At 37.3% G+C, this 14,922-nt stretch overlaps 1 protein-coding gene across 1 annotated transcript; it reads left to right on the top strand.

Annotated features, from left to right (window-relative positions):
* Window positions 1-2,406: 2,406 nt before the first annotated feature.
* OTUD6B (OTU domain containing 6B) lies at window positions 2,407-9,858 on the top strand. Its single transcript, XM_009891857.1, has 6 exons — window positions 2,407-2,556; window positions 4,902-4,997; window positions 6,431-6,743; window positions 8,324-8,385; window positions 9,051-9,157; window positions 9,677-9,858. The coding sequence occupies exons 1-6, from the start codon at window positions 2,416-2,418 to the stop codon at window positions 9,759-9,761; spliced, it is 804 nt and encodes a 267-aa protein (XP_009890159.1). The 5' UTR covers window positions 2,407-2,415; the 3' UTR covers window positions 9,762-9,858.
* Window positions 9,859-14,922: the final 5,064 nt, after the last annotated feature.

Here is a 14,922-nt window from a genome sequence, read left to right as displayed (position 1 = left end):
ACTGTCATCTTGGGAGCCCGACAAAGCCTTGAGAGCCCTGCCGTAATGCTAGGCCATTAACATCATGTTATCACTTTGCGACTTTTTGAGTTAAAGAAGGTGTGGTTTTTGTAAGGAATTTTAGGTTGAAAAGCCTGCATAAGGGTCCTTGCTGCCCAGGCAGGTGTTTATTCGTTCAAAGTGCAATTGGTCTGAAATGAATTTTATGAGGGTGGTGAGGCACTGGAACAGGTTGCCCAGAGAGGCTGTGGAGGCCCCATCCCTGGAGGTGTTCAAGGCCAGGTTGGACGTGGCCTTGGGCAACCTGGTCTAGTGTGAGGTGTCCCTGCCCATGGCAGGGGGGTTGGGACTCGATGATCTTTAAGATCCCTTCCAACCTAAACCATTCTATGATTCTGTCCAGCCACAGTAAAGTGTCTGGAGTAGACAACCTGTGTGGTCTTGCAGGGCTACATAGGAACTGTTCATGAGCCACATTTTACCTACCCTGTTACAGCAGATTGATATAATTAAGTAGTTCTGTTAGCTGGATTCTGTTGAGTTGAGTTTTATAGTTTATTATAACCTTTATGTTAAACCTTTCTTATTGCTGGTTTATTGATATGGCCTTTTTCATGTTTGGCTCTTATGATATGTAATGAAATGGGCCTATCTGCAGCCTTTTATCAGTTAGAGGGTTAAAGAAGACGAGAGAGACTATTGGGCTGCATGTTATCATTATATCTATAGGAACTTACTGTTTTGAGATGCCTTTTCCTCCCTCAAATTTGGTTGAAATTGAAAAGAGGGGTAGGAATCAAGCATTGTGGTCAGGTGGCTGGAGCACATGGCACATTGACTGGGAGAAGCTGAGGAACAGAGGGTTTTTCTACCTAGAGAAGGTGATAAGGGGGTATCTAATTGCAGTCCTCTGGTACCTAAAGGTGGTGGGAAGGGTATACAGAAGGCAGAGCCCCAGCCTTCCCAGTAAGAAGAGGCAGGTGACCTATAGGCATGCATTTTCCTACTTGAAAAATACATTCCTAATAAGTGCAATGATTAACTGTTTTACAGATAGCAAAACAGTTTATTTGTAAGAATTAACATAAGGTGCATCTCAGCCTCTGAAAATCCAACGTCTCCGGTTGATGATCCTTGTCTCTACCACTCCCCATATGCTCCCCTTGTGTATTTGTGTGTGCCTGTTAAGTCCTGGATTTCCTTCTCCACCATTTTGTTAATTTTTGTGAACTAAACTGCTTTTCTGCCTGCCAAACTGAGCTGATTCATCTATGAGCTGAATGCTTAACATAAATCTTTCTGTGTGAGCATTCTTGCTGCCTCCTCTTGAAAAGCTTTATTATCATCACCATCATCTTCAGCTCAATTGTGTCAGTCAAGGGCAAAGGACAGGAAAACGTGCAGATGATGAGTAGTGAGCAGGGTGTTAAATAATTGTTGGTGTAACTCGAAAACAGTGAACACAGAAGTGATGAGAGCTAGGAGGGTGTGTTCATGTAATGGCATAAGCTGTGGAAGCTGTGTTTGTTCAGTCTGCAGAAGAGAAGACTGGGGGATCTGGTTGTAGTTTCCACTGCCTAATGGATGGACCCAGACTCTTCAAAGTAAAACATAGAGAATACACTAGAGACAACGGCTGAAGGTGGTAATAAGAAAAAATCCTCATGGGAGTAAGAAGGGAAAATATTTTCATAACAAAATGGTTAAACATGGGAAAAAAAACTTCCCAGAAAGCTTGCAGAATGTTCATCCCTGTAGACTTTGTGCAGTCGTCTGAATAAATTCCAGATCAATCTAAAATAATGTAACCTGATGTAGCTTTGAATTCAGCCCCGCTTTGAGCAGGAGGCTGAACTAGATGACCTCCAGACATCCTTTTTAACCAAGCTATTCTATGATTTGAGAAATAAAGTCTTGACTTACAGCCTAAAAATACTTACAGAATTTCAGCAAGTTGAATTTTTTTTTCTTCTTGAATTCCCATTTTGCTTTGAGAAGCTTTATTTTAAGGGCAGTTAAACTCTGTACTTTTAATCTGCTACTTGTGTGATTAAAAATTTACACACCTTTCCTATGACAGCATTTGAGATCTCAATGCCCAAATAATCTTTTTGAAGGCAACAGGCTGAGGTCTGCTGCGTTGATGAGTTCATAAGTATTTATAATAGTAAAGTTGCACAAGTTTTTCTCTTCTTCGGATGCAATATTTGCATATGTAAAGAAAAATATAGCTGCTTTAAAAAATGATGATTGTAATGGGCAGTCTCATAGCTAAACTGTTAAAACATACTGATAAGTTGATTTTTTTAAAAAAAAAATTTCTGTATAACTTGCAGTTCTCTTTTCTGCAATGACTGTCTATATTTAGAGGTAATGTTTTATTACACTACTTCTTTAACAGCAAAAATTCAAGGCATGAAAAATGCTGTTCCCAAGAATGACAAAAAGAGACGAAAACAGCTGGCTGATGAAGTTGCCAAACTAGAGGCAGAACTTGAACAGAAGCACAAGGAGGAATTGAAGCAGCTGAAGGAAACTTCACCTGAGCAGAATAAGGTAGGTGCCTTAACTTTAGCTGAAGTTGTGCAGATAAAATTTCTGTTAGGGCTTCTTTAACTTTTAAAAATTATAATGAAGTAACACTTTAAAGTATTTCTCCTTTTTCTCCCAGTCTTAGTAACTCTTTTCGTCTTTGGAAAGATTCAGCCATTATGGTGAGTAGGTATTGCTAGAAGGGGCATTTAGCTGTGGGTTTTTTTTGTTGTTGTTGTTGAGCAGTATTTGGTTTTGCTCCTAAGGCCAGGTTAGTAGCTCAGTTGTCTTCAAGGATTATTTTTTTGTAAGTTCCTGTTATGTTGTCACTCTAATTATCTTATGTAGACTACCAGAGTATTATTTGCATTCAATAGGCATTTGACTGATGCAGTGTTTTGTCTTGCAGTTCTGTCAACAGTGTAACTGACTTTTTTGTAAGAAGGCATTTTCTGTGATGATGAGAATTGTCTTCTTAAATGCTACTATTCTGCCATGTTGGCAGCATAGCTACATATTTAAATGCTTCTGGTTTGTTGTTTGATGGCAAACCACTTAATTTTTAACAGAGGCTTAGAATTATTCAAATTTAGCTGCAGGAATGAGTAAACCAGATATTATTAAATACTTGTGTGACATACAAAAATTAATCTATGTTTTAGCATTTAATATAATCACAGAATGGTCAGGGTTGGAAGGGACCTCTGGAGATCATCTAGTCCAACCCCCCTGCCAGAGCAGGGTCACCTACAGCACGTTGCACAGGACAGCATCCAGGCACGTTTTGAATGTCTCCAGAGTGGGAGACTCCACAACCTCTCTGGGCAGCCTGTTCCAGTGCTTTGCCACCCTCAAAATAAAGAAGTTCCTCCTCATGTTAAGATGGAACTTCCTATGTTCAAGTTTGTGCCCGTTACCTCTTGTTCTATCACTGGGCACCACTGAAAAAAGACTGTTCCCACGCCCCTGGCACCCTCCCTTTAGGTATTTATATGCATGAATAAGATCCTCCCTCAGTCGTCTTTTCTCTAGACTAAAAAGACCCAAGTCCCTCAGCCTTTCCTCATAACATAATAATTAGAGCATTGGAAACTCCTGTCATAGTGAATTTGCAATCCACAGACTTAATTTGGTATAACCAGTACTGAAAAGAACTCTATTTTTATCATGTGCCTGAATTTAGAGACCGTTAGTGCAAGTGGGCCTGTTCATATACTTTGTGCTACCTAAACAGGAATAGAGCTTATGGCTGAACTGGTGCATTACGGTTATCTGTGAATGAAGCTAGTGCTCCATGCTCATAGATCTCCTTAGGTGTCTCCCTAACAATGTGTGTCTTTGGGCTGTAAAGAAACAAACAAAAGCCTGCCTGCCTGATGCTTTCTGGACTAGCTGTTTTCTGATTAGTAACCTAAGAATTAAGCAGAGTGTACTTTTGTTTGAAAACGAGAGCAAAAACATTTCTGAATGACGTTTAGGGAGATAGACCTGATCGAGAAGCATCTACTGAGAATCCTTGTGAGGGGGGAAAAAAAAAGTTTTCAATTGTGAGAGTTATGATCCTATAACAGTCTTCTGCTGTAGTTTTTAATCAGATGCTTAAGCAGATGATTAATGCATAAGCATTAAACATGATGCTTCTGTTTTCTTGTCTCTAAGATTAGATTCAAGAGTTTATTTTATTTTGCTAAATGAGCTGTCAAAACTTTACGATGGAGGATGGTTCAAGCTGAAATCCTTGCCCTGGACATAGATTTGCCTGAGAGGATTTTGTTTTGAGATGTGTGGTTTCTTTCACTTCTCAGCTTTTTTATTTGGGTTGAAACATGTCCATGCTTCCAAAGGTGACATCTAGTTCATACCATTTTGGGGTTGGCTTTGTTATTTTTCTTGAGAAGTGTCAACTCCTTGTCTCTTCCAACTGTTTGTTATGCTTTGGTATGGAAAGTGGAGCCATTTCCTGCTTTAATCATCACAGAACTTGACAATGGCTGTTTGGGTACTTCAGTCAGCTGGTATGGTGAGGAAAACTTTCCCTTTTCAGCCAGTAAACAGTGTTCGCACTTTGGTGTGGAAGCCTGTAAGAGAGCCTATAGAATAAATTTGAGATGTGCAGTTCATAACTGTCTCTTTGTTGAGAGTACAGAAAAAGTAATAAAATGAGTGACAGTGGTTTGGGATGTGGAATGCTTTACTTCTGGCTGTGATGGGTTCTGTGCTATACACAGGTGTTTGTGGTTAAACTTTATAAATATACCCTGGAATTACCTAGAAACAGAAAACTCTTTCAGGAGAAGCACATCTGAGTTAACTTATTAATAAGAAAGTTTAACTCCTTTTTTTTTTTTTTTCTTTTCTTTCTTTTTTAGACGGATTCTATAGCTGATGGGGTTGCAAATTTAGAGCTTGAAGGAGTAGAGCAACAGGTCCAGCATCCTCGAATATCAAAAGCACAGAAGAGGCGGGTATGACAACATTTAAAAAATTTACAAATATTTGACTGAAGTTATATTCACTTAAAATTAACTGTAATAACCAAAGTTAAACAATTTTGCAGGGGACATTACCTGGCTAATTCAGTATTGATGCTGTACCTACTGGTGCCTTGAAAATCTGTAAAGCTGCTACCTAGAGATATGTAAGCATTTTATAAATAGTTTACACTTTTTTACCCTCAGCCATGAGCTGAGAATCAGAATAGGTCAGGAGATGGGAGCCAGAAAGAACAAATTATGTAAAACAATTTTTTTTCTAAATAATTTCACTAAGAACATTATTTTAATTCTATTACTTTATTAATGTAAAATGCTATGTGGAAAATATGCAGGTTGTAGAACTTAACACATTTTACAAAAGAACATTAATACTGAAATTCTTGTCAATTTTTGAGTTGTTAAGAAACACTACCTGGTGTCCAGGCGTTAGGGTCAAATCTTGTTAAGCTTCAGATGTTAAATTGCGATGGATTAACATTCTCGTTGTACCTGCATGAATGTTGGTTCAGGGCCGGAGGAGCACTACTTTACTGCAGAGTCCATCCCCTGTTACATGATCACTACTGCAGAGCTGCCTTGTAACAAACATGATAAAAACATATTCTTAATTCATCGCACCGTGTCTAGGCAGACTAGAAACTCTTTAGTCTAGTTTTCCTATATTGTGTTCGCCTAAACCAGCCTGGTCTTGATTTGTGGTGACGTTTAAGCGTGAAAGTGAAAAGATTATTCCCTATACTGCTTCCTTTTTTATTTACTCATTTACCTTGACTCTTACTGCCTTGTTAAGTTAAGCATAAACTTGTGAAGCATTCTATAAAGTCGTTTGTTATGTATTATTACATCCCCTCTATTATTCTAAGTATGCATTCTTATCCGTCCTTTAGGTTAGGAGCAGTCTTTTATGATGTATAGTACCTAGCCCGAGGGAGTTTCAGTTTCATGACATGAGTGCCATTGTGCAATCTTATGTGTAAGTGGTAGATCTCACACTTATTATGAAACAGTAATTTTTTTTTTGTTGTTTAATTAGAATTCCCATGATGGAGTTGTTTGTCAGTGTGGTGAAATAGGTGATCCTGAAGAAATGACTACTATTAATAGCCTTTGTACAGGTGTTGTAAAGTGTTATTTTGATTGTTGATATAATGAAGATTTCTCCTGTCACATAATTTTGGGGGTGGTGTCAGAAGCAGTTAGGATATATTGGTCACTTACCGTTTGCTACAGTTTTGGTTTAGGAGGTCTTTAAGATTTGGTAGTACTGATTTAGGAGAACTTTTCTCAGTACATACATATCTGTGGAAACATTTGAAGAATTAGAAGCAAGCACTAAGCCAAGAACTGTACAAGCATCTTGTAAATTTTAACATTTGATATAATTTTTATGTTTTTAATGTAAGGAAAAAAAAGCTGCCTTGGAGAAAGAAAGAGAAGAAAGGATAGCTGAAGCTGAAATAGAAAATTTAACGGGTGCTAGACATCTTGAGAATCAGAAACTTGCCTCCCTATTGGCAACAAGGCATTTAGAGATTAAACAGATCCCTTCAGATGGCCATTGCATGTACAGAGCTATTGAAGATCAGCTCAAGGATCGCCAAAATTCCTGGACTGTTGCAACTCTGAGGAACCAAACAGCAAAGTATATGCAAAGTCACTTCGATGACTTCCTGCCATTTCTTACAAACCCTAGTACTGGAGACATGTATAGCAGAGGTAAGACTTGTGGCATAAGAGATTTCAAAAACTGTTATAACTATTTCTGATAATTCTTGATCTCCATTACAGCTGAATTGGGACTAACCCATTATGATGTTTGTTCCTGAACTTTGTCGCTTTGGTGGTTTGGCTGTGTTCTATGCAACACAGAATTATGATCCGCTATGGAACTTGGTACCCTTGAGTATTTGTAATTTATATTTTTAAAAGGAATCTAGCAAACATTATCCCCCATTTAAAAAAAAATAATAATAATCTGAACTTGGTGGTTACTCTATGGTAATCATGTTCTGGGATGTGGTTTAAGTTGTATTATAAACAGATTGTCTACCAGGTTAGGGATGATTTTTTTGTCAACTTTTATATTGGTGTTTTCCATTTACGTAGGAAAGCTGTTAAAAATGACTGGAATTTAAGCAAGTTTCTCTTATAATAGTTTGAATAGATGGTTTTTCTTATTCTACCCTTTATTTTCACTGTTATACTAGGCCTTTTGAGCTCTTTCTTGTAAACAGATTAAACTAAAAAGTGTAAAGGCATTTAGTGCGGAGTAATGCTGTAGGCTGAGTAAATGCAATTAAATGGGATTTATGTACTACTTATATGAGCAATGCATGGTTTATTAATTTCCTACTGCGTGTCTGGAACACCATGCAAATGACTTTATACAATTTTTTTAACTTACTGCTATATTCATTTAATAATTGTTGCTGGGGATTTCATTTGGTGACTGGGGTCTGTTGTGAAGTAGGAGGTGTCTTTATCATGTTGACAGGATAATTGTCACAGGCTAAATGTGTAAAGAGAAGACTGAATGAAGTTCTGCAGAACAGCAGGGAGTTGTGGTTTTCTTATGTCTCTTAAGTCTGTTATACGGGGAATGCAAGAAAAGCAGTTCTGAGCAGTCTTCAGAAAATCTATTCTTTTCTTTATCAGAATCTATTCATAGGGTCCAGAAGCCTCAAGGATTGTAATTTATAAATTTGAAAGCTTGGTTTCTCTACAGCATGATCTACAAAAGTTTTATTTAGCTATTAACAAACGAAGTCTTGGGAATACATACTTCAGAGGTTAAAACCAAGGCATCTAATTTGGAAATCAAAAAAAAAAAAAGAAACCAACAGTTGAACTACATACAGTTAGAAGATTTTAAAAACATACCTGACACCTAGCTGACATAAGAACTAAGGATACTACTTGCTATCATGTTCTTTTCTAGAGTTTCAAAACAAAACCCTCTAAAACTTAATGGGAAGAAAACTGTATGCAATTTCATGCTTGTAATTTACAATTCCCTGAATAAAAAGTTTAAAAGAAAAACCTGTACTTCTTTTTATTCCCATATTTGGTTTTATTCCTGTCTTCAGTCTTAGTTTTTCTTTCTAAAACAGTAACGGGGATTTTTTTTGGCCTCTGGTGTTTTTCTTTTCCTTTCCTTGTCTTCAGTGAACATACGTATTTTCCTGTATAATGTGTTTGGACTTTTCTGGTTCTAGTTCTTCATTGTACAGTCAGTATTTTCAGATGTACTTCTCAAATAATAGAAGTACTAAAAGTTGTCTTTTCTTTCCCCGCAGAGGAGTTTGAAAAATACTGTGATGATATAGCAAATACAGCTGCATGGGGTGGTCAGCTGGAAGTAAGTATTGTATTGATAATTTTTATTTGCGAAGTTCTGAAGTGGGTGAATATACCTTCAGAAAAGGGTTTCTCAAGAAAGAATAACTGAAGGCGTAAGGGAACATAGTCATAAATAGTTTATCTCCTATGGTTACAATTTGTTTTCCCAAATTAGTATTTTTTTCTGGTGGTGTGCTGCTGTTCCGATGTATTTGATGACATGCAAGTTAATGAATTCCGTAGTTCTAAATATCATTAGAAAGACTGACAGTATGAGTGGGGAGAGTATTTTATCATGCAGAATTAAGATGGTAGCAGAGCTGACTATAGCAGAGCAATGTTAAATTTTTGTAATGTAAGCCAGAACCTGAGCTTGAGACATGACATAGTTATTTTAGTTTGTCTTATTCATTGTTTTGTGAAAGAGTAGTTACTGAATTACTGAAGCTAGCCCAATGCTACCCATGTTGTATCATCAAAACAATGATTAATTTAAGGCAACCCATTTTCAATTAAACTTTAAAAAGTTAAAATATTTTTGCTTATTTTAATAAAGATTACTTTCTAACAATATTTGAAATGTTATTCCCCAACTCTTGTTTGCTAAAATTAAGTGCTGTGTCTTCCTCTCTCCTCCCTACGTTGGATTTAATCCTATTACTGAATTGTTTTTATGCTTTAAAGCTAAGGGCTCTGTCGCACATTTTGCAAACACCTATAGAAGTAGTGCAAATGGATTCCCCTCCCATTATTGTTGGTGAAGAATATTCAGGCAAACCAATAATACTTGTGTAAGTATGTAATTTTATCCCTTCGTAAAATTAGTGCATTTATTTCTATAGCAGTGGGCTCAGCTTTGATTCTCACCTGATCTTTTATTTTCTGTTACATATCTGATGTTGAAATGCTGTTTGAATAATGATCTTGCAGGTCAGAAATTATGTATGTGATTGAAGATACTTTAATTAGAGTTCTTAAAATGCTGACAATTAGTCTGAAGAACGATTCAGTCACTGATTTATGGAATGCTATGAGGTCATTTTACTTGTTAGATAATTAACAAATAATAGTAAATTGATATAAGATGCAGCAGGATACTTTTTTTTTTCTCTTCAAAGTTTATATCAATCTGTGCCTGGAAGTTGTCAGAATTAAAAACTGTCTCTATTAATAGTCTCCTATTTAATGACCCTATACATTTTCTTTGCTAAAATTTGAATTTATTTAAGCTATCTTCCAGTGCTGTTAACGTTTCGTATGACATATACTTTTAGTTACAGTGAACACTAATTCTGTAACTTTTTTTTTAGGTATATGAGACATGCCTATGGATTAGGAGAACATTACAATTCTGTACAACTTCTAACAGATGCAGCTACAGAAAACGGCAGCTAGCATACAAAAGTCATAAATCCACATGGATAACAGTTATGTCTTGATGTATTGGGCTCCAGACAATTCCTAGACAGACTGATAAGTAAAACTAAATGGAATGGATTAAAAATAAAAAAAAAGACATGCGAGGTTTGACTATAAATCAGAAATAGCTCTTGATTTTAAACAAAACCAAACCAAAACCACACAACAGTATTTTGAAGTTGTTGGTATGAATCATGTTTAGATGATCTCTAAAATGGTGGCTGTATAGATCAGATTTTTTTTTTTAAATAGAGTTTTATCCCAGGCTGCAGTGAAAATACAGAGTAGTAAATGTTTTGGTTAATCTGCATTTCTGCTGAAGATTTAAGGTCACCTGAAGGTTCCTGTTACACTATTTCTGACAGATTTTGATGATCATGGAAGAGTTAAGGCATTGAAAAGAATTGATTTTATTTTGATTAGTGGAATGTCCTCTACAGTGTTTCTTTAGTTCTATCAGGATCTAGCTTTAACGCTGTAGTAGGGATCCCTTCTTTTTGAGCAGAGAAGAGCTGGAGGCAAATGCAATAGTAGAATGTCTTGCTTGGCTGAAGAAATTGTACGGTATTTTTATTTTGAAGACTTTCATCTAAGATTTTTACCAAGGTTGAGGACTTCACTTTTTTTTTTTTTTTTGGAGGTTGACGTGGGAACTGAACACTTGATGCTGTTCCTAGTACTGAATCTGTAGGAAAAGCATTGTTGTTTTTGACTATACATCATAACATTGATGCAAGTTAACTCTGTTTATCATTCGCAGTCTTTCATCTGTGCATTTCTATGATACAGAAGTGTTATAAACAAAAAGCTCCTCAATGCCCTCACTTCAGGTAGTGAAACTAATCTGAACTCATCATTTATGGATCTGCTGATCTAAGCACTTTGTGATCTAAAGTGTGATGTTTTATAATGTTTAAAACCTCTGGTTGCATACAGGTGTAAGAATGACCAGCTTGGGCTTTGTGAGTAACTTTAAAGGTGATCTGCAGAAAAATTCAGTTTACTTTCATTGCTTTTTATGATGCAGAGACTTGAAAGGTGGTTGTTTGTTTTTTTTAATATAGCTTGACTTTTTACATTAGAAACATAGATTTTTGTCTTTAAGTCACTGTAAATGTGACTCCAAAGTTAGCAGCAAACTGAAACCAAAGTTGTAATGCAGTTGTTTTTCAACTATAGAAGTGATTTTAAAAAAAAAAAAAAGCTTTAGTCAATAACATGATAATTGTCTGTATTTTAGTGCTGATGAGTTGGGTGGAGAAAAGCGTTTCATGTCAAGTTAAATACCTTTGCCCTGATTTGAGGATTATGAGCTAACAGTGCACATCTTGTAGTTCTTCAGTAAAGCTAGCCACAGATTGACATTCCTGGGACTTACAAATTAGAAAGAAAAATCTGCTCTTACTTAAGAAGGAGGAGATAAGTGTTCACTTTATGGATCAGATTATGTCTGATTTAAAGCACTTTGAGAGAGAGGGAGGAGGAAAAAAAATCAGCCAATTATAGCAGGGGGTTTTGGACAAGCAGAACTTGAATTATGACTTCTTTATACTGGTGCCTGCCAGGAAAACAAAGTATTAACTAGATCAGGAGTTTTTACATCCTTATTTATCTGATACAGTATAGCAAATATAGCTGTATTTATAGCAGCTGGTTTACTATAGAATTTGCTTTACTACCTTGATTGTGTAAAACAATGTTTTTAATGTCAAACAAAAAATTGGATATTTCCATACTGGAAACAGTATGGAAAAAGTGTCTCTATTCATAATACCACTATGAATTTCACTGAAAATAATAATCAGAAATACTCTTCTCTGTTGCTTAGAATTGGTGTGATACGAAATGCACGTGCTGCATTTTATAGATACCCTGTGAAAACAGTTCTTTGGTTTATTAGGTTTTCATTCTTGTTTGATTAACTGACAGAGAAAAGATGTCAGAATTGTGGAATGCCTGTACCAACAGTTTGTCCTGTTGAAGATGTTTACAATTTGCATAAAGCAAAATAATGTTTTAATATAGTGAGTGAAAGATCCTTGCTCATGCTGTATGGGACTTGCCAAAAAGTAATAAATCGGTTTATTTGTGGCAAATCTTGTGGTCAGTTTTTGCTTAGATTGTGCACTACTTCATTCTGAGTATTAATAAGTTTACTCATTTAATTTTTGGAGCTTTAGGGTCCTCCTCTAATACAAATTCTCCAATACCTGACTATTCCTATTCAAGCAGAGAAAGCTTTACTCTTTATGAAATGATGTTGTTTCTAAACAAAATTTATCCTCAGCATTTTAGCAGTTAAACTTGAAGCTTTATTTGAAAATACTACTGAACTTCTCCATACACAAAAATGATCAAGTGAAACTGAGAGGGTTTTTTCAGAATTTAGCTTTTAATTTTGTCAGATTACATTTTCTGTGCAAAATAACACTACTTTGTTTTTTAATTTGTATGCATTTAAGCAGCTTTTCTTGCTTTTTGTCTGCAATTCATTGACATCAGTTTTTTCAGTCACACGTGGTGTTTAGCGTTCGTCCTGGGCCCCTTCGCTTCGTCTGCCCCCGGTCCCTGCTCTCCCCTGCGTCCCTGGTAGTAGTGTGGGCTGCAGCCAGTGCCAGAAAGTGGGTGGGAGGTGGGTGGCAGTGGGAGAGAGTGCAAGCCTGTCATAAATCATATAATTCCACGATTTTAAGGATTTTTTTTTTTTTATAAGCAGTGATGTTGCTTGTATGCTTTTGTACAATTCTCATAACCAGTTGAGTTTATTGAAGTTATTACACCAAAGCTAACACACTGCAAAGAGGGGAATTTGTTTCACAACCACTTTTCTCAGGGCAAAATTGTCACTAGAGGCACTTTTTGCCTCCTGTCCATGCTCTGTCCTTCCTGTCTCCTCTTTCTTACAGGCAGCTCAGCAGGAGCTGTGACAGGGCCCGGCAAAAAAACAAGGCTGCAATTTCAGGTCTCTGCAGAGCACACCCCCTCTGCTCCTACTCTGTCTCAAGGAGCAGAAGGCACAGGCAGCGGTGTGACTGGGCAGATCTGATGGTGTGGGATGGTGGCCAGCCTTCTACTGTGTTATGCTCAAGTGTGAGATTGCTATGGATTACAACAGTGAGAGTTACTGTAGCTAAATGTGCCAGCAGCAGATGGGGTAGGGGCACTACCTCTTGTGGTTGGTATTGGGGCTGTGGGTTTTGCCCAGTTCTCCAACCGTCCTCCTTTACCAGCTCTGGTCACTTTGCAGCTTACAAATTCACTGATGGGATGGTTGAGTGAGCAGAGATAGGCAGCGTCTCTTTTGTCGATGATACAGGTGGTCACAGTGCAGACAAACCTTGGTATATGTTCTGTGAAGTCCTGCTCAGATGTGTTCCACAGGTGTGTTGGATAAGTGGCATCTTTAGGGGTGCGGCAGCCTTCGTTCATGCCAAAGGAGGGAATGCTGAATGCCCCAGAGAGACCTCGAAGGCTGTGGTGAGAGTGAAAGTCAGAACATCCCATCTGCCTCGTCTGGGTAGTCTACAAGACAACACTTTGGGCCATCATCTTTCATAGGCCGTGGAATTTTTGCAAGTACAATTTTTTATTTTTAGTCCTCAAGACACAACCAGCCCTTCTCTGTCTCCCAGCTGGTTTCCTGGGATGTATTTATGAATGACAAGCAACCTGTGTTGATTATTTAATCTACCTAAGTAGCTGAGCAAATGTAAAAATAGGATCTGAAATATGGAAGACATTTTCTGGGCTTTTCTTGGCTCTAGTAAGGACACTAACCCACCAATTGCTTTGTTTTGAGAGACTACTAAAAGCAGCAGATGGGTTAGGATTGATCACTAGAGGCGTATGTGGAATACAACTAAAATCCTTAGCAATTTCCTCTATGTTATAAACAGGTATATTATAAAAAGAATTGTTCACACACAAAAAAATCGTCATTTAAATTCCAAATAAATTGACATAATCTCTACATTTCAGATTGAATAAACGCATCAAGGTGTTGATTGAAAAGCTTTATCCTCTTTACAAACTAGAAAAATCAGTGTGTAAGCTTAAATAGTAACAAGATAAAAGGTATTCCTAGGGAGCTACTTTTTTCTGCAAAAGCTCCCTGAACTTCATCTGCCCTGCAAATGTTTTGTCATGATATCCGAAGAGATTAGATGCATGAAGACTCTGAAGATGCTGTGTTTGTCTAGAAACAAAGACTTTCCAGATGTGAGTAATGCTGTTTTAATTTTTTTAAGCTTTTTTTTTTTCTTTTGGAGAACAATATCTTATGAGAACATTTGAGCAATATCTTTTTTGGTAATGATTACATAAGTTGTGAAAACACTTTAATAATTGCATTCTGGATGGTATTTGAATACTCTTAAGGAAGCTAAGGATGTGGAGATTTTGAACGAACAATTCTTCCTTGTATATATATGTATGCTATAAAACTCAATATGAATGGAACCTTAGCAGTATAAATAACTTAATGGGAACAAACTTGAACATAGGAAGTTCCATCTAAATGTGAGGAGGGACTTCTTTACTTTGAGGGTGGCAGAGCACTGGCACAGGCTGCCCAGAGAGGCGGTGGAGTCTCCCACTCTGGAGACATTCAAAACCCACCTGGACACCATCCTATGCAACCTGCTGTAGGTGACCCTGCTCTGGCAGGGGGGTTGGACTAGATGTCTCCAGAGGTTGCTTCCAACCCTGACCATTCTGTGATTCTGTGAAATGGACAATGGTTCATTGTTACGTCCCAATGAGGCTCCATTGAGTTGGGAAAGAGCAAGGGATAAAAAATGGCTTATCTCTGGAAGAACCATTTTTCTCTTAGCTGTATGCAGAATGTTGGAGCACAAAAAGCCAAAAGCAGAACAGAGAAAGTCGTTGCTAACTGGGGACACCTGAGTGACATACACAAAAGTATCCAGGCTAGGAACAGTGAGGTGAGAGAGAATAGGACTGTGAGAGCTAGAATAACTATAGGAGTAGCCAAGCAGAGAGACGGCAAATTAAGGTAGTAACCTGTTTTCCAGAGGCAAAACATGAGCTGCACAATTGGGTGATGTTTTATCCACAGGGTCTCTTCCTATGCTAAAAGAAGTTTCTAAAGGGGGAAAGAAACGAAGGTAGGTGTTTG

The sequence above is a fragment of the Charadrius vociferus genome, unplaced genomic scaffold (genome assembly GCF_000708025.1).
Source record: "Charadrius vociferus isolate BGI_N301 unplaced genomic scaffold, ASM70802v2 scaffold15, whole genome shotgun sequence".
Taxonomy (NCBI): domain Eukaryota; kingdom Metazoa; phylum Chordata; class Aves; order Charadriiformes; family Charadriidae; genus Charadrius; species Charadrius vociferus.
Note: the sequence above shows the minus strand (reverse complement) of the source record. Positions and strands in the feature narration are given on the sequence as shown.

Coding starts and splice junctions, on each gene's coding strand:
- OTUD6B (XM_009891857.1), top strand. CDS start 2,416: ATGAAAAATGCTGTTCCCAAGAATGACAAAAAGAGACGAAAACAGCTG. Junction 4,998..6,430: donor CAAAAGCACAGAAGAGGCGG/GTATGACAACAT, acceptor TTTTAATGTAAG/GAAAAAAAAGCTGCCTTGGA. Junction 8,386..9,050: donor CATGGGGTGGTCAGCTGGAA/GTAAGTATTGTA, acceptor TATGCTTTAAAG/CTAAGGGCTCTGTCGCACAT.